Raw genomic sequence first — 25101 nt, 5'->3', positions numbered from 1 at the left:
CCATCAAACAGTGTGTAGTACAGACAAATATCCTATTAAATCCCAGTCCAAGTCGACACAGTAATCGTTCATAACCACAGGGGGTTGTCCAACCTGAGAGACACACAGCAGACCACACACCTAGCCAATCACTTTGTGGCAGGAAACGTGCAATGTATTGGCAAGCCCCAATAAGGGCGGCAGTCAGAGTTTCAGAGAAAACAAAAACGATTGTAGATAAATCCATCAAGGCCTATTACCATATAACAAGCAGGGATTCGCAATAGCTGTGACCACATACTGTATGCGAATTTCTGAAACTAGGCATCTCGTGCGCTCGATTCCTAGGCTCGGCCGCTGCGTGGCCTCGCCAAGCTGGCCCTGCAGCTCACATTCGCACCTCGCCCGCTGCGCGGCCTTGCCCGCAGCTCGGCTGCTGTGTGGCCCTGCCTGCCCTATTGGCGCGTGCACAATGTCTCCCTCTCTCTCTCAGTCTCTCTCCCCCTCTCTCTCTCCCTCAGTCTCTACCTCCTCTCTCCCTCTCCCTCAGTCTCTCCCCCCTCTCTCTCTCCCTCAGTCTCTACCTCCTTTCTCCCTCTCCCTCAGTCTCTCCCCCCTCTCTCTCTCCCTCAGTCTCTACCTCCTCTCTCCCTCTCCCTCAGTCTCTCCCCCCCTCTCTCTCTCCCTCAGTCTCTACCTCCTTTCTCCCTCTCCCTCAGTCTCTCCCCCCTCTCTCTCTCCCTCAGTCTCTACCTCCTCTCTCCCTCTCCCTCAGTCTCTCCCCCCTCTCTCTCTCCCTCAGTCTCTACCTCCTTTCTCCCTCTCCCTCAGTCTCTCCCCCCCTCTCTCTCTCCCTCAGTCTCTACCTCCTCTCTCTCTCTCCCTCAGTCTCTACCTCCTCTCTCCCTCTCCCTCAGTCTCTCCCCCCCTCTCTCTCTCCCTCAGTCTCTACCTCCTTTCTCCCTCTCCCTCAGTCTCTCCCCCCCTCTCTCTCTCCCTCAGTCTCTACCTCCTCTCTCCCTCCCTCAGTCTCTCCCCCCCTCTCTCTCTCCCTCAGTCTCTACCTCCTCTCTCCCTCTCCCTCAGTCTCTCCCCCCCTCTCTCTCTCCCTCAGTCTCTACCTCCTCTCTCCCTCTCCCTCAGTCTCTCCCCCCCTCTCTCTCTCCCTCTCCCTCATCTTGGAGCTATACATTACCTGATGTTAATGACCCCAGGCCAGATTGGTCTTGGTCTTAAAGTGCCAACTCTGGCTGACAGACTTGGCTGTGGTCCAATAGGATAGCATGGCATTATTGCTGCCAGGGTTAGTGGTTGTATTCCCTCTGGTGCCGCCCATGCTAAGAATACAAACCCCCTGTGATTCTATAAGGTGCCTTAGATAAAAACAACCACCAAATGATGCTTTTACTTTGCCAGTGGCTGGGTTCAAATGAGATTCCTGTCCCCCCAGTGGACAGTTTAGCAATGTAGTGGTTAGTGTCACCTTAAAGAGGACTTGAGTCATCAGGGCACGATACAGCACAGTTCTGCCCGACTCGATAATCATTATGAAGCAACCTGTCAGCAAGACATCATTCAAAGTGGATTAAGACGTAATAAAAATACAACCTTGGGGGACCTTTAGGGGCCAAAGCTTGTATTTTCATAAGCCTACGCAGGAAGGAAGCGGTGGGTCTGCGGAATTGTCAACTCTGGTGCGTAATTTTAAATGACAATTGACCTTCAATGAATCAGTGATGACAGGACACTGCAGCAAACCTCAGGCGAGCATGTCACAATCTGCCCACTGACCAAGCTGACTGATAATGTGGCTCTACAGTACATTCCAGGCACAACTGGTTGTCTTCGAAAAATGACTCCCGTTTGGGAGTAGGTCAGAAGACAGCCACGCTTCCTGGATTCTACCGGGCCCTCTAGCTGACATATGCAATCAGCTGATGGCTTATCAGCTGCAGGTGGCATGTAGAACAGTGTGGCTCCCCCGCGCTGTTTGGAAGTATGAGGCGTTATTCCCTGACCTTCAGCCATGGCCACAGACTACATCTATATTCACTGACAACATCTAGTTTGTGGAAGATAATTGGATTTTGCTGCATGCTGGCGCGGCCGATGGAGGGAGCGTGGTTTGAGTGGATGGGGACATCCTTAGCGGTGGGGGGGTCAATGAACATTGCAGTGAGATCACCCACCTCCCAGTCCTATCGCTAGTCCACATACACACACAGGAAGCAGCCGTCCGTGCGATACAGACACACGCTGTGTTTTCTCGGCTAAATCTCCTTTTTAATATGCAAATGTGCGTGCAGTACTGAGAGCAAAGGGAGAGGGGATTTAGACGTTTCTTTAGTCTTGCTCTAGCAGGCAGAGCATGTGCGCATGTGTGTTTGCGTGTGTGTGCGCGCGTGGGTGTGTATGTTTGTGTGTCACTGTGTATGTGTGTGTTTGCGTGCAAATGGTCATGTGAGAGATAGAGAGATAAAGCGAAGGGCTAGACAGATGCAGAGAAAGAGAAACATGGAGGAAGAGAGAGTGTTTTCTCAATGTGGCTCATGTTTAAATAGAGGCCAGCGACCAGCGTCACTTTGCCACAGCAAACGGCCCGGCTGAAGCCATGACCCGCTGATAGAAAATCAATCAATAGCCATGTCTGCCTGAGACTTGCTATATGAAGACAGCACGCAATGAGACTCACCTCCCCATGGCATCCAAAATAAATGAAGTCTTTGTGTTTCTTCAACCAGTGATCAAATCTATGTTTTGTATTCTTATTTTTTTTCTTACAACATATTTATTGAATTTTTGGCATAGAGCATAGACAATTACAAATACAAACATCAACACCCCCCACCCCAGTCAACCACACAAATAAGGGCAAAAACAAAGGATTTAAAAAAATATATATATACACATAATAAGCGTAATAATAATAGTGGTATGGTATATTTCTTTTTAAAGGTGCTGTCATTTTAATCGTCAGGTTCATTCATTAATCTCAGACTGATCACTTTCCAGGAACTTCATAAGAATTTCCCATATTTCCTTAAAGGTCCCATTCCGTGCAAAAGCTGTTTTTACTTGTAAATGCATATATACTGCTGTCAGCCCTCCCTGTAATGAGTGGTCACACGCTCAGAACTGCCACAGTTGGATTTGTCCCTATCCAGCGTCCCCCTGCAGTCTCCTCCAAGCCACACCCCCAAACGCTTCGTTTGCCCAGAGGGGAATCTGGGGGAATTGGGACGTCACTAGCTTCCTCCTGCATACTGCAGGAGGAAGTCTCTCTCACACAAGCTACCTGCACCATTTAGTCTATAGCCACAAAATTAACACTTCTAGCTGGAGCGACGCCAACTGTACGTGATCCAGCAACTGCAGAGGTGCATTCGGTAAGTCTAGGCATTTTGAGATGTCCTCTTTAGTGTAGTACCGTTAAGTTAACGATAACTCGCAACCTAGCGTGCTGGTCCACAGACGCTAATCTGATTGGCCGCTGGGAGCCTGGGGCGGGCTCTCCCTCAGCGGCCAATGGGAACTGTTAGTTCTGAATATATTATAGAAACAGGCCATTCTTGGGAAGCAACGAGATGAGGAAGTGAGAACTCCGTCACAACAAACGGGGTTGCTATATTTTCGACAGATTAATCCAGAATCATGTTTTATGGACCAGAGACACACGTTTTTAAGAGGTTACAGCTGCACGAATTGGGACCTTTAAATTTCCCTCCGGCCACATAGGTCAACTTCTCCAGAGGAAGGCCATTTCCCGCAGCCCCATTGCGGGTGTGGGGCCGTCCAAAATGTTCCACCTCAGCGCTATATCACTCTGGTTTGAAGCAGGCACAAGTTAATCAAAGGTGCTGTCTTGCGGCCTGGTACAAAGTGGTCAGGATAGATACCCAAAAAAATACAGAGCTTTGCATCAAGAGGGATCTCAACTGCAGCTATGTGAGATCAGGTTGGCTACATCTTTCCAAAACAGATGGAGCTTTTGGCAATCCCACATACAGTGCAGCAGATAACCAAGTTAAACAACATTATCATTGCATTTGGCACAGTTGTCAGGAATGTTGGGATTATACTGATGAAGTTTTACAGGTGTAACATAGGTTCTGAATTGCCATTTATATTGTACCAGTTTCAGTGCCGTGGTGATAGTCTGTGTTTGAGCTTTTAAACAAGCCTCTTCCCACTCATTCTCTGTCATCTCTGTTCTAAGATCATCTCTCCAGGCATTGAGTCTTGTGAGAGAATAGCCCTTCGATTTGCTCCGGCAGCATAACGTACATTACTGACAGCTGGCCTCGAATATCCATCAAATGTAAAGTGGTGCTTTCTATAGCTGATAAGGATGGCTCCTCTAAGAAGTGGATCTGTGATCTTATGAAGTTTGTATCTTTCTACTCTTAATTAAAATTGTCTAAGTGGTGTCTGTGGCGGTGGTGTGTCACAATTGTGATGTCATCAGTGATGATGTCATCAATGATGTCACTTGAGCAATTGTGATGTCATCAGTGATTCTTCTTTCTTCTTCTTCTGTGGTGTTTTATGGCAGTTGGCATCCTTTATGTTGCATTACCGCCTCCCTCTGGATCCATCCATCCACTGCCTCCCCACACCCTCCTCGCCTCTGTCATCAGTGATCTTCTTCTTCTAATGGCTTTCTGGCAGACTGGATGCCCTGCGGCACATTGCTGCTTCTCACAGTTGGATGGTCTCACTCTAGACCTGGTTCTTCTTCTTCTGTCAAGTTTCCGGTGTTTCTCACACCTCCTCCATCTTGGCTGTTGCACCTCGTCTCATGTTCCTCTGCTCCTCATCCCTCGAGCAACGCGTCTTCACCTCCGTGAAAGGGTCCTCCGTTAAGAGATTTCAGCCCAGGGGCGGAAGCCATCGTCTGGTTCCTCAACCCTCCCGCAATTTTTGTCTGTGATTTTTGTCCCACATCTGTCATCAGTGATGTCACTTGAGCAATTGTCATGTCATCAGTGATGTCATCAGTGCTGTCACTCGAGCAATTGTCATGTCATCAGTGATGTAACAAATCCTTCCTGGCTGATGCTGGGAGTAGAGGACAAGTGCTGCATCATCTCCAGAGTCTCCACCCTAGGAATCGAGTGCCCGTAGCGCACAAGATTCCTAGTTGCAGCAAAACCATTTTGTTTAAAAGGAACACCTTTTAAGAAACAGCATCATATTTAGAGCAACTCACAAATGCAAGGGGTGTGTGTGTGTGTGTGTGTGTGTGTGTGTGTGTGTGTGTGTGTGTGTGTGTGTGTGTGTGTGTGTGTGTGTGTGTGTGTGTGTGTGTGCGTGCGGGCGGGCGGGCGCGTGCGGGCGCGTGTGTGTGTGTGTGTGTGTGTGTGTGTGTGTGTGTGTGTGTGTGTGTGTGTGTGTGAAATAACACCAATTGTTATTATGAGTATGAAACGACAATCCCCTTGGGGCAATTCCATCTCAGGCAGGCATCGCAGTTCAAGTGGTCCAAAGTAGACAGACGCGAGGGAAGAATATTAAAGAGTATTAAAGAGAATAAAAGAGGTCCCAGTAGCCTAATTGTTAATGCATAGGACTGCAAAGCCAATGATTATGGCCTAAGGGTTCAAGTGCCGGGGGGGACGCTATTGGCGCCGAGGTAGTGCAGTGGTAGATTTCCTACCTACAGGTTCGAGCACCCGTGCTACCTTGCGGCTTGGTCAGATGTGCGTACAGGCACAATTGTCCGCGTCTGCGGGTGGGAAGCCAGATTAAAGAGTTTGGCGGGAGGGGAACTGGGGGGAATAGTGTGATCCTCCCACACGCTACGTCCTGCCGGTGAAACTCCTTGCTGTCAGGTGAAAAGAAGCGCCTGGCACATGTATTGGAGCATGTGCTAGTCTACTACTCTCCCCAGATTGGCAGAGGGGGCAGAGCAACGACCAGGACAGCTAGGCAGGCGAAATTGACCAAGTACTATAGAAAAAATATAGTATTGTAATCAGCAGTCGATCAATCAGCATTACAGTTCATTAAGATGTAGGAGATTTTTATAATGGACAATGGAATTTGACCGCTGACATCAACAATGCAGAGAAGAGTCCAGCTTCTACTGAGCCAAAGCAAAAAAAAAGTCAGCTTCTTTCCCCCTGGTACTGCATTTACAATAATAGTTCATGCATTATGTACCATTCCCAACACACTGCAGTGAATATGGTGATGAATCCAGATATCAAGTAAGCTCAGGAGAGACATCTAATGAATCACTAAAAGTGCAGCTTTGTGAAGACAAAGAGCAAGCAGACAGCCGGTATACTAAGATATGTTCTTCCAGCTGCTTGCTTACAAGTGCAGGTCTGAATTGTGTCCAAAAAGGTCACTTTGAGGTCCAGTATGACTTTTCTTTCTTTATTTCAGCACAAACTATATATAAGGCTTACCTATGCCTGAAGTCTTTATTTCTGCCAGAAGCAGAAGCAGCAGGAAATGAGAGAGGAAGAGAGAAAGGAGAGGAAATGTTAGTTGTTAGTGGACAGAATTAATTCAAATGGAATCGTGACAAAAGATCACGCTCACTATCTCCTCTAACTCCTCTGAGCTGACACTACCAAAGAAATTAATCTTGCCCCCGGAACGTTTAGTTGAGCTGCCGTTAAGACCCGATTACATCCACCCCAGCCCCCATCAAGGCCAAACTCCAGCTGATGCAGGTGGGTGAGAGAGGCAGGACCATCAATCCTGGGCCTGTGGGGCCTCTGCTGTCTATCTCAATGGGCCTTGGTGGTTTACGACCTGAGCGTGGGACAATCTGAGCTGCTGCTGGGTCTCAGTGCGTGGGCTACCTCCCGACCTTCCTATCCCTAGCTATGGCCCCCTTTCGCTAGCCCCGCCCCTTTCCCTCACCACACCCCTCCCACCACCCACACCCCTAGCCACTCCCCCTACCCAGCCCTCAAACCCCGATTCTCTATGACCTTCCTATCCTTTTACCTAGCTCCGCCCCCTTCCTTGATGGAACAGACCGACATGAGGTCACAGTGACCTCCAAAATCTAATCAGATCATCCTTGAGTCCAACTTGGACTCAAGGATGATCTGATTAGACTTGGACTGTCCAAGTGGATGTTTGAGCCAAATTTTAAGAAATTTCCTGAAGGCGTCCCTGAGATATTGCGTTAACAAGCATGGAACGGATGGCCGTGAGGTCACAGTGACCTTGAACTTTGACCTTTGACCACCAAACTCTAATCAGTTCATCCTTGAGTCCAAGTGGATGTTTGAGCCAAATTTGAAGAAATTCCCTCAAGGCGTTCCTGAGATATCACGTTAACGTGCATGGACCGGACAGTCGTGAGGTCAATGACCTGGCCATGAGTGTGTAGGAGTGGCCTACCTGAGCTCCAGGACGCTGGTCACGTTGCCCGTGGTGAAGATCCTCCTGACATAGTTGAAGTCGCCTACGTACAGGCTGCCATCTGAGCCACAGGCCAGGGCCACTGGGGCCAGCAGCTTGTTCCCGTCAGCCAGGCCGTTACAGCTCGGGCAGGAGATGCTGCGCCTGCGCCCGTTCCCCATCACGCTGCCAATTACAGGAGGCTGCTGGGAGATGAACACGTTCTCCCCGTTGCCCATGTGAAGAATACCTGATGGGGGCACAGCAAAGAAAGGAGTAACACCTGCGACCTGTTTGGACACACTATGTGTGATGATTGTGCAAATGGACACAAAGACACACCTACACACGCACCCGCAAGCGCGCACGCACACACACACACACACACACACACACACACACACACACACACACACACACACACACACACACACACACAATGGATGTAACAATACTGTTTTACCGTAAGCTTTCCCTGTAATAACGTGCCCATGATATGTTGCACAATATGCACGGCAGCCAATGCCACAACCCGTTAATAATTGACTCTTGTGTAAACGTTCTCATAGTAGTTTCAGTTTGAGTTCAATCAAGCAATATTTTTCTTCAAATTAAAATTCTTGTTTGTTTGTTTTTAAAAGGGGGGGGAATTTTATACCCTGAAATACCATGATATTTTGGTGAAACTCCTATTGTTAGATCCCTAACACGCACACACACAAATATATTTACCAAATCCGCTCTTGGAAAAACATATTTAAATTTCAAAAATGTTCCTGCAGCCAAATCAATGTAATCACATTTTAAATTCAGCATCTGCATGTCTGTTTTTCCTCCTTCTGATTGTTGACCTGACTTCTCTGAGCAGCACAACATTTGGTCTATCAGAGAAGATCTGCCAAGCATCCCCTTTCCTGGGATGTGATTTAATCTCAGGGACTGCTGCTGATGGCGGGTAGCAGACACAAAGCAATTAAATTAGGGATGATCTTGGGGGGGAGAGAATGGCGGGAAGGAACAGGACGCAATATTCCCCCCCCCCAGGATGGTGAAGCCATGTGCTGCCCTACTCTACTTCTGATTGGCTTACCATAATATCTTACCTGAACCACAACCAATTGCCCTAACCCCTCATGCCTAAACCCAACCAATCATCACGTCTCATGCCTAAACCCAACCCAATCAGAGGCAGACTAGGGCGGGACATGCCTTCGCCGTCTTTGGGGGGGGAAATTGTGACATGGAGGTGTCACGGGGGCGGATAGCGGGGTGAGGGGGCGGGATGAGCCCTCTGCCTCCTCCGGACAGATCAAAGCCACCTTCCTGAGTACTTTTCATGGAAGTATGCCTCTTCTCCCTGGTGAGCCCTCCACACACAGACTGTGAAGCTGCCCAAAGTCTCCCCTCATTCCTTCCCCTGCCTTCAGGAGTCATTTACTGGCAATAAGAAAATTGACCGCCCTCACTTAGAAAGGGACAGTGGTAATAACGTGGACAGGAGTACAGGAGGACAGGAGTAACGTGCTCCTGGCTGGCCTACCTGCCACCGACATCCGACCGCTTCAGCTCATTCAGAACGCTGCAGCCCGTCTGGTATTCAACCAACCCAAATTCTCTCATGTCACTCCCCTCTTCCGGGACCTCCACTGGCTTCCCATCTCAGCTCGCATCAAATTCAAGACACTGGTACTGGCCTACAGGGCAGTACACCAGTCAGCTCCCCTGTACCTGCAATCTATGGTCAGGTTCCAAACCTCTCACCGCTCCCTTCGCTCCTCTACCAGTGCAGGGCGCCTCGCTCCTCCTTCGCTACGGGCGCTCAAAAGTCGCTAATCCCGATCTCGACTCTTCTCCTCCCTGGCACCCCAATGGTGGAACGAGCTGCCACCTTCGGTCAGGACTGCTGAATCACTGCCGATCTTTCGGAAAAGACTAAAGACTCACCTTTTCAGGCTCCACCTGGGCCCTTCTTGATCTAACTTCTTTCTCTCTCTTCTTTCTCTCTCTTTATTTAATAATAAAAAAAAAAAAAAAAAAAAAAAAAACCTAAACTAAAACTCGTACCACTGTTCCTTCAGGATTTGTAGTTGTCATAGACTGTGCTCCATAGTTGATTGCTCTATTGCTGACAAAAAGTGTGTTACTGTAAGTCGCTTTGGATAAAAGCGTCTGCCAAATGACGTAATGTAATGTAATAGAAAACATCAGACCTACTGTATCTGAGGCTAGATGACCTTCCCGTATTGAAAAATCGTCAGACCGCTACAGACAACTAGGACAATTCAGTGTTACTCTTAAAGCACGCACCATCTAAGACCTTTAGGTGGACACAGTGGTAGTTACCGGCACTTTTGAACAAATTTAGAATGGTTTAATGCAGTGCGGAAAACATTTTCTCCAAATGTCACACCTCCTATGCTGACAATATATAGTGAGTAGTTGGGAATAGGAAACAGCAAGAGAGTGTGTGACTCACCGCTCTGGATGTTCAAGGCATGGTGCTTGTCTACAGCCCATCCTCCCAGTTTGGAGGCGGTGATTTCGTAGCCCTGTAGGACAGCAGTCCTCTTCTCCCATAGAATAAGGTCTGGGCATGACTCATACTCAAAGCCTACAGACACTGGGGCAAGAAGCAAAGGAGGAATCTATTGTTAGTGAAGCACATGTTATTTTGGCAAACACCATGAAGAAATATGCATTCCCATCACTTACCGAAGGCTTCAGACAAGCCGTAGACCTTCTGGCTGTAGACATCAGCCTTGTCCCACACAAAGTCATAGGCGAGGTTGGGGGCTGCGGGGAACCACTTCCTGAACAGCCTGCCCTCCACAGCCACCATGAGGTGAACCTTCATCAAGTTGAAAGGGATTGTGGGGTGGGTGAGGGTCACCCTCAGTATGGACTTGTAGCCTGGGGTCCTGCTGCTCAGATAGCTAATCTTCATATCTGTCCCAGGGATAGGCACCTCCTCCTGCAGGGACTGCAGGCCAAAGAAAGCTTTGTCAATGACAGGAATAAGCCCCAAACCCCTGAAGTCGTTGACACAAATTGCCAACGTTGAACTAAGAGGCCTACTTGCTCTGATTTCTTTTCTTTTCGTGTTTAAGATAGGTTTACTTTAAACATGCCTCCACATGCCCTTTGTTTCCCACTGATTATCAATTCATTCATTTTGTTTAGTCACTCTATTGCAATCTTTGTCTCTGATATTGTCCAAAGCTTTGCCTCCAGCCAAATATATGGATGGACTCAAGGGGAGATTAGAAACATCAATGAAAGGGCAATTAAGCCAGAGTCTTACAGGAAATCCAATGCAGGATTTCTTCATTATATACTACAGTGACAGGATTTTTCATAATTGATTTAATAATAGCGTGTCCTTCATTAGGACAACAGTGTTGCCTGGAATCCATATGACAGTGGAGTGTGGAGTGCGCCCTTGGGCTCAGACCTTGCACAGTAGAGTAATGTATCGAGCAATAAAAGTTAGTTTAGTGGGGGGCGGCATTGCGGCCATGGGCAATTTCCACTGAGGTCAGGCCTGGCATCAAAGGCAAGGCAGCAGCCCAGACAGGCTGTATGGGACCAGAATTCAGGATCAGGGGTCTATGACACTGACTGGCTGACCAACTCCTGCTCTAATTAAAGGAAAAGGTCACCCAAAAATTAACACTCCTCAAGGTCTACTCAAGGTCAGGTGAAGTTTTTTAGTCCACAAAACCCGGATTCCTGGAATTCCACACCAAAAGAATGTTGCAGCATTCTCCTGAACAATTGAAGTGGATGCTGACTAGCTTTCAAATGTAAAACAAAAAACGACCAAAAATCCATACTGCTTGTCCGGCGTAATCCAAGTCTCCAGAAGCCCTGGGATGCCAAGTTGACTTGAAAAGATGTCATTTACACCTATTTTAGCCAAAATCTTCACTGTAGCCATGAACTGAAAGTCACTTTCACTTTCAGCTCATGCGGCTACAGTGAAGTTTTCAGCTAAAAACAGGGTGTAAATTACGTCAATTAACACGTTGAGTGCCAAGGACGAGATATCTCGTCTTACATAATCCAACCGTTGAGTGCCAAAGACGAGATATCTCGTCTTACATAAAAAAAAAAAAAAATTGACGGTGGGACATCAATCAAGCCCTTTTACGTCTTCTATATCAATATTGGAGGAAGAGAATGTGTATAATCTATTTTACCGACCACTAAGTGGCGACAGTTCTCTCCAGACAGAGAGAAAGCCAGTCCGGCGGAGAAAGCCATTCTAATTTTCAAGGAAATAGCTGGGCGAAAACTCTTTCGATTTCACACACACACACACACACACACACACACACACACACACACACACACACACGCGCGCGCGCGCGCGCGCACACACGCACACACACTCGAGTACCTTTGCGCATAAATAAGACCAGAATCGCAAAAGCTTCTTCAAAGCTCTCAGCCGACACCTCAAGAAACGAACGAGCCCGTTTCCAGACTCGCCCGAGAGCCGCCAGCAGCAGCAGCCCAGAGGAGCAGCAGCAGCAGCAGCAGCAGCAGAGCGGAGTAGGCTGCCTCAAGATTGGAAGAAGGGGATCGCGAAGGAATTTCTCTCCCGTGTCTAACCCCCCCCCTGTCAGGATCGGGGTGAGAAGTGTGGATCTAATCGCGGGTAGTTGATGACCACGGGAAACTTGGTAGGTCTGGAGAAGCCGGGGTGCTGTGGAACTTGGTAGCTTGAAAGCTGGGAGCTGCACTGTTCGGGGTTTGGGAACAGTTGGTTGCAGGTTGCAGACGTTGCTTGAGATTGGTATGATCCTAATTTAGATTGTGAATCACTGGCCAGAGCCTGCCGGAACAGGCCTTTATAGATCCGAGCATGACACCACCTGTGCTATGACATCATACCGTTTGTGACATCATCAGAGACATGACATCACCTGTGCTATGACATCACTAGCGAAAGGCATGAAAGACACTTATGAACCATGACATCATCAGTGATCGATGACATCATAGTCGGAATGATGACGTCAAAGTAGGAATGATGACGTCATCCTAACAGTACCCTCCCCTCAGGGGACGTCACCTGGCGTCCAATGAGGCCATCAAGGATGGCATCTGGGAGACAACAAATCCGTAGGTTCTGGTGGAGGTGCTCTTCCGCAGGTGGTTAGACGCGGGTGGTTAGGCCCCAAAGGGGGTGCAGGACAGTGGAGGTGCTCCGCCCTAATACAGGATATCGAAGCCATAGATGGACCGATACGTGGATAGAACCTCCACCGGGTCCGGTGGATCCTCTGGGACCGGCCATCCCCCGGGGCACGATCCAAACATGGGAGGCTGGGGACCATCAAAAGGGTCAAATGCCGCCGTCTCCGAAGGCAGAGCCGCAGGGGGATCTGACACAGCGAGGCCTGCCCTCCCGACCTGTAGTTTGGGGAGGTCACCCACCGTCTCCTCCTTTAAACGCCTCTTATTTCTTCTTGCTCTTGACCGAGGGCTGACGACACTACGGGAGCCTCCCAGCATGAGTTGTTGGTCCAGCATGAGTTGTTGGTCAAGGACAGGAATTGGCTGCTGCCGGGGTACGGGTTCAGACTCGGCGAGGGGAAGGTCCACAGGTCGTGCCTCAGGTACAGGTTCAGACTCGGCGAGGGGCAGGTCCACAGGTTGTGCCTCAGGTTGTGCCTCAGGGCCAGCAGACTCGGAGGCCCCCTGCGGGGGGACGGAGCCGATCTGCAGGCAGCGATTGAACTTCCCAATGAGACGGTCGACAGTCCTCTCCAACTCGTTAACCCTCTTGGAGACACACTGCCACTCCTGGGTCCTGCAGGGAGCGCTACCCAACCGTACAGATCTTTCGGCTGGACACGTAGAGTCTTGATTCACTGAGAGTACCACGGGCCGGCGAGCGGTGGGACCACTTACTGGACGCCGGGAGCGGGAGGAGAGGTAATGCCCGGCTCGGCCACAGTACAGGCAGCTCCGGGTGTCCAAACGGCGCTGCCTCTCCTCAGGTGTGATGCGAACCCTGCCGGTCAGATCACGGTACAGATGGCTGCTGGGACTCGAATGTGGCTGCCCCTGCTCTGGGATGACGCGAACTCCCCCCCAGAATATGCCCTTAGCAGCTGGAGGCGGCCGAGAGGCAGAGCTAGAAGCAACGGCCGCTGTGGACGGGGGAGTGGCAGGTCTGGAGACCTCCGGAACGGCGGCGCGCTCGGAAACTGGGGCAGGGGGGGCAGAAGGCTGCGGAATGGGACCCTGGGGGCCTAGCCCGTCGAGACGATCTAGCCGGCCAATCAAGAGGGCGTGTCGATCAGCGGCTTCGGAAGCCAGAGCCTGGATTGTGCTAAGCAGGAGGGCGTGCCGATCATCAGCCTCTTTTAGAGAAGAAGGCACAAGACGAAAAAGGTCTCGCAGAATAGAGGCCTGCTCTCGCTGAGTTGCCTGCAAGTCTTCGAGCGTGATAGGATGGGGGGAGATATCAGGGTGAGTGGAGATATCCAGCTGACCCCCAGCTGAAGCGACCGGCCGGGTAACTGGCCTCTCGGGGGCTTCCTCCTTGATTGGGGTCCCCGCTAAATCCATCTCAGAGTGGCTCACACTCTGAAACTCATACCTGCCCAGGAAGTTCGCCAGGCGAACTTTCTGGGTGTCAAGCAGGAAGCTTGGAGCGGCCAGCGGGAAAGCTGGCGTCTCAGGGTCTTCCTCCTTGATTGGGGGGAGAAATTTGCCCGCTAGATCCATTTCTGAGTGATTCATACAGTCAGGATCGGGGTGAGAAGTGTGGATCTAATCGCGGGTAGTTGATGACCACGGGAAACTTGGTAGGTCTGGAGAAGCCGGGGTGCTGTGGAACTTGGTAGCTTGAAAGCTGGGAGCTGCACTGTTCGGGGTTTGGGAACAGTTGGTTGCAGGTTGCAGACGTTGCTTGAGATTGGTATGATCCTAATTTAGATTGTGAATCACTGGCCAGAGCCTGCCGGAACAGGCCTTTATAGATCCGAGCATGACACCACCTGTGCTATGACATCATACCGTTTGTGACATCATCAGAGACATGACATCACCTGTGCTATGACATCACTAGCGAAAGGCATGAAAGACACTTATGAACCATGACATCATCAGTGATCGATGACATCATAGTCGGAATGATGACGTCAAAGTAGGAATGATGACGTCATCCTAACACCCCCCCCCTCGCCTCTCCTCTCCTCTTCCCCGCTCCTGCGATTCCCTTCTATTTTTTGGGGATCTGTGAGGCAACAGAAACTCGCCTGTGACAAAACACTGCAAAGCCACACCTACGGAGGGAGGAGTTTGGAGACACACACACACACACACACACACACACACACACACACAGACACACACACACACACACAAAACAGTATACAGACTTGCCCAAGGGCACCCATAATCACAGGCACGTGAGGTGGTTCTAAAAATCCATTTATCTCAAAACTCTCTGAAAATCTCTGAAACCATGCTGTACTCAACGGCTAATATCTACATAACTACTAACTCTACAAACTAACTCTTTTAGACAGAGAAAGCACACATTCTATTAGTTCTTTTTAGATGATTGGTGTTCACGAAGTCTTAACAGAAAAGAATCCTCGGCTCTTGTAAAATGAGCCAGAATCCTCAAAAAAAAACCTGGCACAACTTACCTACAGCATTGAAAAAACGGCTGGCACTCAATGTGTTAAGTCAACTTGGCATCTCGGGGCTTGTGGAGACTTGGATTACGTCAGACGAGCAGTAGGGAACACTTTTATTTATTGTTTTAGTTTGAAAGTTGGTCACCATGTGATGTTGGTCACCAATGTAGTTTATGTATATTCTACACATCTGTAATGATATGTAAGTATTTCTGATGTATGCAATACCTTGAAAGGTACAGTATGTATGTATGTAATATCCAAAACTGTACCGTTTGTACAGAATGTATTTTTTACACAGAATGTAAATTTTGTATGTGATTGAAACTATGCAAATTGTTTGATGTCTTGAAACTATGCAAGTTGTTTGACCCCAGGAAGAATAGCTGCAGCTCTGCTGTAGCTAATGGGGATCTTAAATAAAGACAAAGACAAAAGACCATCCACTTCATTTGTTTAGGAGAACGCTGCAACAGTGTTTCGCTGTGAAGCTCCAGGTTTTGTGGAGTAAAAAAAACGTCACCCAACCTTACATCGGCATGATGGTGAGTAGATATGCTAATGACTGAACTTTTGGGTGAACTGTTCCTGTAAGACACTTCTCATCCTGTTTCCACAGCAAAAAAACAGGGTGAACTGTAATAATTAAAACAGCACAGCTAAGTGTTTAAGTGTTAAGTTGCCATGTTAGTGCTCACAAAGTGCAGCTATGCCTGGTTAGATCAGAATACCCCTTTAACAAGTGTAAACTGGCTGCTGTCCCTGCGTGGTGCTCTCAAGGCTCAAGGGATAAGGAAAGACAAGGCTACTATAAATAGTCTAGAGCGCACACTAAATGCACTGATATGCCATAAATCTTAGCAAGCAAACTGGGAGACAAAGTAATTAGAGAAGGGCACCGAGGCGCCCGCTAGACACACGGTAGCCACACACGCAGACCCGCACACAGGCCCACGCAGGAGTGTCCGCGCCCACACACACACACATCAAAACAATACACACAAAATCAGAATCATGATAGGTAAAACGTGCGGTCTTTCAAGTTCTACTTGTACGCCCACCCTGGGAGATTACAACCCAGGAGAAATTAAAAATGACCAGGCTGTTTTTTGTGTGCAATGTAATCATCATCACTCCACTGCCAGACAGTACAATGCACATTGTAAATCGCCCATGTTCCAGAGACCAATTACACTGGAGAGATAAAATCACAGCACTGCCATGAGCCAGAGTGACTATTACACTTGTAGGTGATGAATAGTCTTTAGAGTGGGGGGCCGTAGCTCTCCCCCAGACGCATGGCATGAATCATTTGAAGGAGAGATCCATGTAGATCACAACCTGCAGGCATACAATACCTGCCAACATTAGGCTGTGAAAAAGATGGAGGTTTTCTGGGGTATTGGCCACACACACACACACACACACACATGCATGCACACACAAACACACACACACACACAAACACACACACACAAACACACACACACAAACACACGCAAGAATCAAATCCGTCAGGTGTGTCGAAAATCCATCAGTGATGTGATGCATTGTTCTGTGGATTTATGCTGACTTGTCAAAAAATGCTCGTGCTACCCTATCCGTTAAGTGGAGTCTCGTGGGTAGCCTACCCATAAAACCCATTTTCATTCAGATATGTTGAGGTGAGAGGTCAAGGGACCCCCTTTGAAAATTGTTTTCCCTTGGCCAAAATGTAGCCTAAGTCACCTGGATTTCGGGTACGATGCTCCCCCTCTCGGCGCAGGAGCCGGCGAAGGCGGTGAGCGGGGCGGGCGACACCACGGGGCTGGGCCTGGCGAAGCTGCTGAGGTCACAGCTCGGGATGTCGTTCTCCTCGTGCCGCATGACGATGGTATCCATGACAAAGAAGCGTCCCCATGGCAACCAGAGAGTGTGCTCCTGGGTGATGAATGGAGCGCGCTCAAAGTGCAGGGCGATGGCTGCACCCCCGTTGGTCACCAAATCAAAACTGTAGCACACACGTCAAAAAAGGATGAATATTGATTCACATACAACGAGGGCGAATTCTGCATTTCTCCACTAAGTACTGTGCCAATCCCTATTAGCAATGCTTGTAATCTGCGTCTGTGTTGAGGATTAGACCATGCCACAATTCACTGTGAATAGAATGAGTATTTTCTAATTAAGTGTTGCTATAACAGATCAAAAAGTAATTCATGTTGCATTAAATAAAGAGCGTCGTTAAGAAAGGATGCCGTTTCACCGTTTAGCACATTATCTTTCAGGCACACACTAGCCGCACATACTGTACAATGGAATGATGAAGCCGTTAATTCACTGAACCACCATGTGAGGAGCGCGCCTCTTAATTAATGTCATAAGCTGTTAGATTTCCTTTGAAGAATGGAAAATGGCAGCGATGCCACGCCTTAAGTTCATCCGTATAATGTGACTGTTTCATCCCCGTGCCTTGTGTAATGCAGTGTGCTCACATTTAAATATAGCTTGTTGAGATTTGTGCTGCTGCAGAATGGAGGCACTTCTCTATCGATCGCCTCCGACGAGGGGCTGTCCACTCTCACATCAGTCTAAAAGCCCTGCAATGCAATCCCATCTGCTGCTGCATTAAGGCGCTCTGCCTGTGCTCTGACCCCGCGCTGCTCTCCGTAAACAGGCTGCGCTCTGGCCCCTTTCATCATCTCTAACTGCCGCATGGTGACAGCAGCACGCCTGCACCTGCACTGCACTTCTGCAGCACGCCACTTTTCTCTAAGAGCCAATTAGCACGTTTGGTCATCTGCAGGCCCCTGGGACAGGGCCTCACGCTCACATGGGAGGTGCCTCTTGTGCAAATTACAGGTAAAAGAAGCAGGCCCAAACAGCGGTCTGTGGCCTCTAAACTAGGCACCTCCCCCTTGGCTTCGGCTACTATAAAAAGACTCCCCTCAGTTCCACTTCCGCCCTAGGGCAAGCATCTGATTGGCTGTGGCAATAAACAAAGGTCTGTTCCGCCCTTGGTGTTTTGCCCTTGGCTGGGCGTGAGTGGAGTGGAGTTAGGTTGGCCAGCGGTGCACAGTCGGAGCTGCAGCACTGATGGGGACTGTGATAGCGTTGCCCTTGTGCTGATGTGATCCGTCAGTAGCGGTGCCGATCCCCGGTCGGGCTGCGTGACACCCGGCGGGCCCAGTCTACCGATGCTCAAAACACTTCTGGACAGATACCCATGGGAGGCTCTGGCCAATCGATAAGGGGATTCACTGGCTGTTATCAATCATGACAACAGCCTTAAGCCATGTGACAAAACGTATTAAGCTACCTACACCAGCCTCATTGCTGGTGCCCTAGGGGAATGCATCAAGCTCAAAGAGTTAACCCTGCCAACGGACTTGGCGCTCCTCATACAAATGATGGCCGATCATTTATCAGCATTAGTGTGTTTATCATGAACTGAATGACATTAACACCCCATAATAGTCATCCTGAATTCTCAAGGACACAGTGGAAAAACAAGCTGAGCGCTGGTGAACTAACTCTGAACAAGCTCTTTATAGGTGCTGGAGAGATGGGGTGGGGTTTATACACAGTTCGATGGCCTGAAACTCTCCTATTAACACCAAAGTGCTGTGTTAGCACAGTGTTGTTGCAATTAAGAGAATCGCTGAACAAAATATTAAATTCAATGTTTTGACTTGAGCCACGACAGAAAATTGGAAAATCCCCAAGTAGTAGAAGTAGTCGTGGTGTGTAGATGTAGCAAGCGGTAGCTTCCAGTTGACCAATGCTTGTTTGACCTCTACCGTACTGCCTGGTGTTGGAGCGCACCTGTATATTCTTATATCTTCTTTCTTACTCTTATAGCTGTGACAGACAGCAAGCGGCGAGGCCACCCAGCACCGCTGCCACCTCCTACTGTAGAATGGCCGTATCACATCATGTGTTCCTGCTTGATGTTTGATGGGATAGCGTGACGTTTAAGACAACTCTGACTTATTCTCTGACATGGATCAACGGTGAAAAATCGCTGCTGCTGTCGTTTATATACGGAGATACCGTCGTGTTTGCTTTTATTATTAATATAATATATAATTATTATATATATATAATATTATATTATATATATTATATATAATTATTATATATAATATATAATTTATTATTATTATTTATTGACAGTTAAAGTTAATAATAATAATAATAAGTCTCAATGCCCTGTTCTGCCAGTCAGACAGACAAGAGCTGCATAATGTAACAGTAAAGAAACTAAACTAACCTCTTTTATAGAGGCCAGAAAAGTTTCTAAGATAGTATAAAAGGTAATTTAAAAAACTAAGCCCTTGGACAATAAAGAACACGTCATAGAAAATGAGTCAAGACAGCTTTCCCATTTCTAAGTGGCTGAACAGGTGAACAGGTGCATTTCTGATTTCACGCTGCACTGAGCCTGTTTACAGTGATTGCAGGGGAGTTGCAGGAGACTGGGCATGTTTACAGGGGAAGCTGGGAGATGGAGTAGTGTTTACACACATGCCGGAAGGGAGAAGAAAGTGCAGAGATTTGCAAAGGGGGGGAAAAGGAGAGATGCATAAGAAAAATGGGGGCACGCAGAAATGGGATAAAGGATAGAGATGAGGAAAGCCAGCGCAGTGGAAAGGACATGAGACCTATAGGCTCAGATGTAAATGAAAGAGTGGCGCCCGGAAAGGAAAAGCTTAAGGGCAGAAGGAGATTGGGGGAAGGAGAGCGTGAAGGCATGGAGAATGCATGGAATGAGGACGGAAGGTGAAGGTGATGAGGGGAGGATGAGAGAGATATTGGTAAAACGAGGCAAGGAGAGGAGATTGACATGAAGATGGAAAGGAATGGGGAGGAGACAGAACGAGCAAACCAGCGGCAAAGATGCAGGCTTTTAGTGTGTCAGAGGCTGTTTACACTTGGTTTTAAACGGCATCTTGGGGGATCAGATCACAAGTGGACTAAATACAAGTGTAAACGACCACCAAGACTCATTGTTATCCCATCACTCAAACCACTTGCTGAGGTGGTCTGGGACGCATTTGATCACATATCTTTTGTAGTGTAAACGGTAATGCATCCTGATGGCTCCTCAGGGCACATTGAAGGATCACCTACTCAACTGACATCCTCTGCTTTTGTGTCACTTCCATGCAGAAATAGCCTGCAATTAATTAAAGAAATCTGTGCATTTTTGGCACTACTGAGTACTATACTATACAAATACTATAGGAAACATTATAGAATATATTGTAAGCATGGGGGTGGTGACCTGCCACTGTAGAAGGGTGAACAATGGTTGTACATAATGCTGAATGCAATGCTGGATCACCCAAGACACATGTTAATACCAGGTCTGAAACGGGTTTGAGTGATTGATATAAGTGTCAGGAGGAAGTGGGGCTTGGCGAGCAAACACCAATCCATGGTAGGCCATGATATAAGGGCTTACCATGCCACAAGGCCATCCTAACACAAAAGAGAGATACAGTACGTACAGGGGACGTGGAGGTTGTGTGCAACCAAATACCATATTCAGGAAAGAACAGAAGATGTACAGATTGTATTACCCAAAGTTACTCTCCCAATACTTACGGTACTTTCTCGGGAACTAGCTTTCTGTCTGGATTTGTCTCACAGAGTCTCTCGAAGAAAGCCAAATAGCACCAATACCACTAACAGCAATAGCATAATCTGTAATAGCTAACAATATATTGTGTGAAAATAATATGAGCAAGGCAAGGATGTCAAACAAATGTTTTTCAAACACAACAAACACAGTCTTCCTCTTGTATTAAACAGAGGCATATGCTAATTTACTGGTCCAGCAAAACACAGTGATGGAAGAGTCTTAGTGAGGAGAAAGGATTCTTTGTTTCTTCTTTCAATAAACAAAAGTTAACTCTCGAATTTTCGGCCAATGGCCAAAACCTAATGTCTCACGTAATAGTAACTACAGTAGTAGCGGATTTTTCGCTAAATCTAGCATTGTCAAATAAATAATGACCATCTGTACTATGTTTCACAGCCTCTGTAAGCGGCTTGGAATTGGCATATCTAATGATTTCCCCTCCCCACTGCTGTCGAAGCATAACTTACGAGTCGACCAGAAGGGCTTTGTTTGATTTCACTGGGAATTGAGCCGAGGAATCCCAAATTGGACTAAATGAAAGCACAGAGCAGATCAATGGTGGCACAGTTTGCAATGGCAACTGATTTTTTTCTCGCCAACATCAGAATTCAGCGTGACTGATTTCATGGAAATATACAGTACCGTATATGTATGTGTATATGGCTTCCTTAAATGTCTTTGAAAGTTATTCTATTTCCAAGTCAAATTATTCTATGTTGGCGGTTAACAAGATGTTTTTGCATGAATTTATATGCAATGTACTGTATATGATCTTTAAAATGAGCAAATTGCGATTCAGACAGTGAATCTGTGCTTAGCAGAAGAAGGTTCTTACCTCCCATCCTGCCTGGTGATTGTGTAACCATAGGCTGGTTTGTTGATGAAGCTGATGTTCACTCCAACCAGTGGCGTCCCATCTGAGGTCACTACTTGTCCACGGATGACACACGCGTGGCTGTGTGGGAGGAAGAGCAGCACACTTACCAATCAATACTCAAAGAACATGCCTGTTACATATCATATATGTCAGATAATTGGAAATCACAGCACTCTCTCCCTCCGTCAGCAATAGAGATGTGTTATTCTCCAGGAATAGTAAAGCGGGGGAAATATAAGCAGGGAGATATCAAAAAGAAATAATGTACGCAAAAGCTATAACAGAAAAACATGCTAACAAACTAACATCTCAGGAAGTCTCTAAGGGTTTTTCCTTCCAGAAAAGAACGCTTACGAAACAAGGAAGCTTTACTTTGCTTTTGCTCTAAAACATTTTTTTTTAAATCTTTTCCATTACAGAATGCAAGAGGGGAATAATAGTGATGCAGATTGCAGACTTGCTTGGCTGGTTATCAAGACTTCAACAGATCTCCGGCCTGACATTAGGTCTCCAGACGCTGCATAAATTAGATTTGATCATCAGTCCCCACCAATCGATAGTGGGAAGTCATCCAAATTCACCTCCTAATCTTACTGAACTGATGAGTTGAGACCTCGCTGTATCCTGTCTCTCTTGTCGAGTTCTGCCCTCATCATTAGCAGGGCCTGGATCATGGTCAGCCATCGTTTCTGTAGTAGTTTGCAGAAAAACCAGTCCCCAAACAAATGCCTCACTGCCACTATATCATTAGAGTGTGGCTATTTTTAATACATCTGGGTCTTAAACATTGCCACGTACTGGAAACAATTAACACTAGCGTGTTAGTAGCTGCCCTCAACATGTCCTTACCAGAGGCAAGATCATTCACCCCACACTACCCTGGTCCCCAGGAACCCAGTTTTATGTTAATTAGGCCGGGTCCCCTTCAGAAGACCTTGGCTGTCCACCACTGCTCTGTAAACAAGCAAGGAGATACTGCTCTAAATCCGTGTGCCCACGCCCAAAGACCCATCTGGGTGCGTTTACATAGAATTACTAGTAAAGTTACGCCAGAACCGGCCATGGCTGGCTACGATTAATCATTCATGCCGACAGTTTATTTTAGAAAGCCGTGTTTGAACAGGCAATCATCCACATTCTCTTAAAATGGAGCCGTGAAAGTGGAACTATCTCCTCCCAGCCTCTGCGAAGCACATGGGGAGATGATTCCTGGCTGTCAAGACAAATGATTTAAATATTGACATCAAATATAGCAGAGAGAAGGAGCAGCCAAGGAAGCAGGGAGCGTGAAGCGTCTGCTCCAGAAACGTTGCCGCCATGTGAGATTCCACTGGTCCAGGAGAACTCACAAAGTCAAAAGGGACTTCACGACATCTTAAACCTCCAGTTTATCGCACACAATCCGGTCCAGGGGTGAGGACAGAGCCAGGACATATTGTTCTCAAAAATGTAGAGCCCAAGCTCCCAGACTCAGCAGAAAATTCTGCCTCTTTTGGGGTTAGGTTATCAGCTAACTGCCCTGTACAGTCGTTTCCAGTGAACTACATTTCTCAGAAGCACTGGACATGAAAATGCATGGCAGGTTCAAGTATAGGGAACTTTCAATAAGCTAGGCTAGGCTAATACACTAAATGGCACCATCGCTGCAGAAGCAATGACTTGATTATAGGGTAGAATCCTTGGCAAATATAAAATGACCCTTCTCCCTCCCTGTATGTTACCCAGAGGGTAAACAGCACTACATTAGCAGCAGGTATGTGCCTACATCTTTAGCTCTCCAAATACATAATCTTGCTAAAAGGGAGAGGGCACATGAAGAACACAAACAATTTGACATGGGAGTGCTTTTTGTTTATTTACACCAATGGTCTAATGCTAACAAAATAGAGTTGGTAATAAAATCATAAAAGCACCAGCCTGCCTATAAAGTAAGCGAATGGCTTCTGCCTCACTATTGTAAGCCTGCTATCAATCTTTGCCCAAATTGTTCCATGGACAAAGCCCCTGATTACTATTCCAGTCAGCGAGCAGTGCTGGGCCCTGGCAGTCTCTTGTATTGTGTGTCATGGTGGAGAGGCAGGCGCTTTATGCAGTGGCGAATGCTTTATTCAGTGGCACCTTTGCAGCTTTTTGTGGTGGGAGACATCAGAAGTAGCACTCTAACATGTCTACTAGCATGAGGAAGTGACATCAGAAATAGCAGTCTAACATGTCTACTAGCATGAGGAAGTGGTTAGCGGATCAATAAAGAGATGATCGAGTGACCAGGCCGGGCGTATCAGGAAGATGCTGAGACCGTGCCTGTAAGGCTCATCTGAAGCCCAGAGCCCGCTGTCATAACCGCTCATATCTGTCAGTGGGTGGGGAATGAATACCAGGCATGAATAATAGATAATCACTGATATTTTTAGGTGAGCCGAGGCCGCCGATCCTGCAGCTCATCTCTGGATTCTCGATCTTTACTTATTTATGGCTGCGTTTTCTTGGGAGAGAGACAGAGTATTGCTCAACCCCTCTACTGTACGTATCGTTCTCTGTGTGTGTCCAACTTCAAAATGTTGAGCGGTTCTTGAGGGCCAGAAAAAGGTCAATGAGGGAAAATGTCACATACTGTAGTGTGTTACAAGTGTTTCTCTCAAGAGTCAATTGGCATGACCAGAAAAATGTTAAGCTCCAAAACAGTCCTATCTTTGGATTTGATGACAGTTGATGTTATTCATGTAACATCTTGACATTTTCTAGTTGCAAATTGAGTGACATGTAATCTCTGACTTATATACACAGATACAGTCGACTATCTAAGGAATAAAAGGGCCAGTTGAATGGGAACACTGCAGAGATAAAAACGTTTTTATGACAGAGTGGGGTAAGATGGCAAGTTAGCAAACAGCCTGATACACAACTCCACACTGTAAAGTTGGTTTGACTTGTCTCTTTTCTTTTGACATTATTTTTCAAAAATTGCGCCACTAGAGACAAAGAAATTTCAAAATGTTCAACTTAATCTTTCTGTTTGACTGTTGTTTGTGTGTTGTTGTTTTTTCACATGGGAGTTATAACAATAGGCAAAGATGAGAGAGATCCATAAGCAAGAGGGATGCAAATAAGGTGACAGACTCACAAGCACTTAAAGATGAAAAGAGAAGAAGACAAAGGAAAAGCGAGGCAGAGGAATCTTATGGGACTCTGACAGCCATCCTGCCTGATCTGAAAGCATCTCAGATTCCACGGCTGGGGTGTGGTGAGCTCTGCCTCTGGGAGGGGGCCTCAGATGGATTACAGTAAAAGTAATCACAATACATGAATATGAGATGCCTCCTGTGCCAGGGAATGCTCCTCGCTATTTGCCACATTCCATGGACGTCTATCATCCTCTGTCCATCATCCTTCTTCTAACTATGCATTGCACCAGTGCCTGCCCATTCCCCAGCCTCCATTCAATATAGATGCGTCCCCTCCCCCTGCAGGCATTTCAGCCTGGCTCCCAAAAGCAAACATTTTACATTCTGTTAGGTCTATCCCTGCAATAAGCAAATGCAATGTAATAGCATTGGCCTACATACAGATTTGAATCCACTGGTTGATTTGTGCTT

The 25101-nt window shown here is 47.3% G+C and overlaps 1 protein-coding gene across 4 annotated transcripts in view; it reads right to left on the bottom strand.

The window, feature by feature from the left end:
- The window catches only part of tenm4 (teneurin transmembrane protein 4), a gene marked incomplete at both ends in the record, with an annotated part of 173254 nt that overhangs the window by 46014 nt on the left and 102139 nt on the right, over positions 1-25101 (bottom strand). For 2 of the 4 annotated variants that reach the window (XM_083637873.1, XM_083637876.1), the window contains 6 exons: positions 6393-6413; positions 7345-7594; positions 9821-9964; positions 10057-10324; positions 16734-16995; positions 21467-21586. In XM_083637873.1, the coding sequence (XP_083493999.1) occupies positions 6393-6413; positions 7345-7594; positions 9821-9964; positions 10057-10324; positions 16734-16995; positions 21467-21586 (1065 nt within the window). The remainder of the gene's footprint in view (positions 1-6392; positions 6414-7344; positions 7595-9820; positions 9965-10056; positions 10325-16733; positions 16996-21466; positions 21587-25101) is intronic. The other 2 variants (XM_083637874.1, XM_083637875.1) reach the window with 1 other exon arrangement.

Source organism: Poromitra crassiceps (assembly GCF_964638095.1).
Source record: "Poromitra crassiceps genome assembly, chromosome: 5".
In the NCBI taxonomy this organism is placed as follows: domain Eukaryota; kingdom Metazoa; phylum Chordata; class Actinopteri; order Beryciformes; family Melamphaidae; genus Poromitra; species Poromitra crassiceps.
This window is presented reverse-complemented; position numbering and strand designations above follow the sequence as displayed.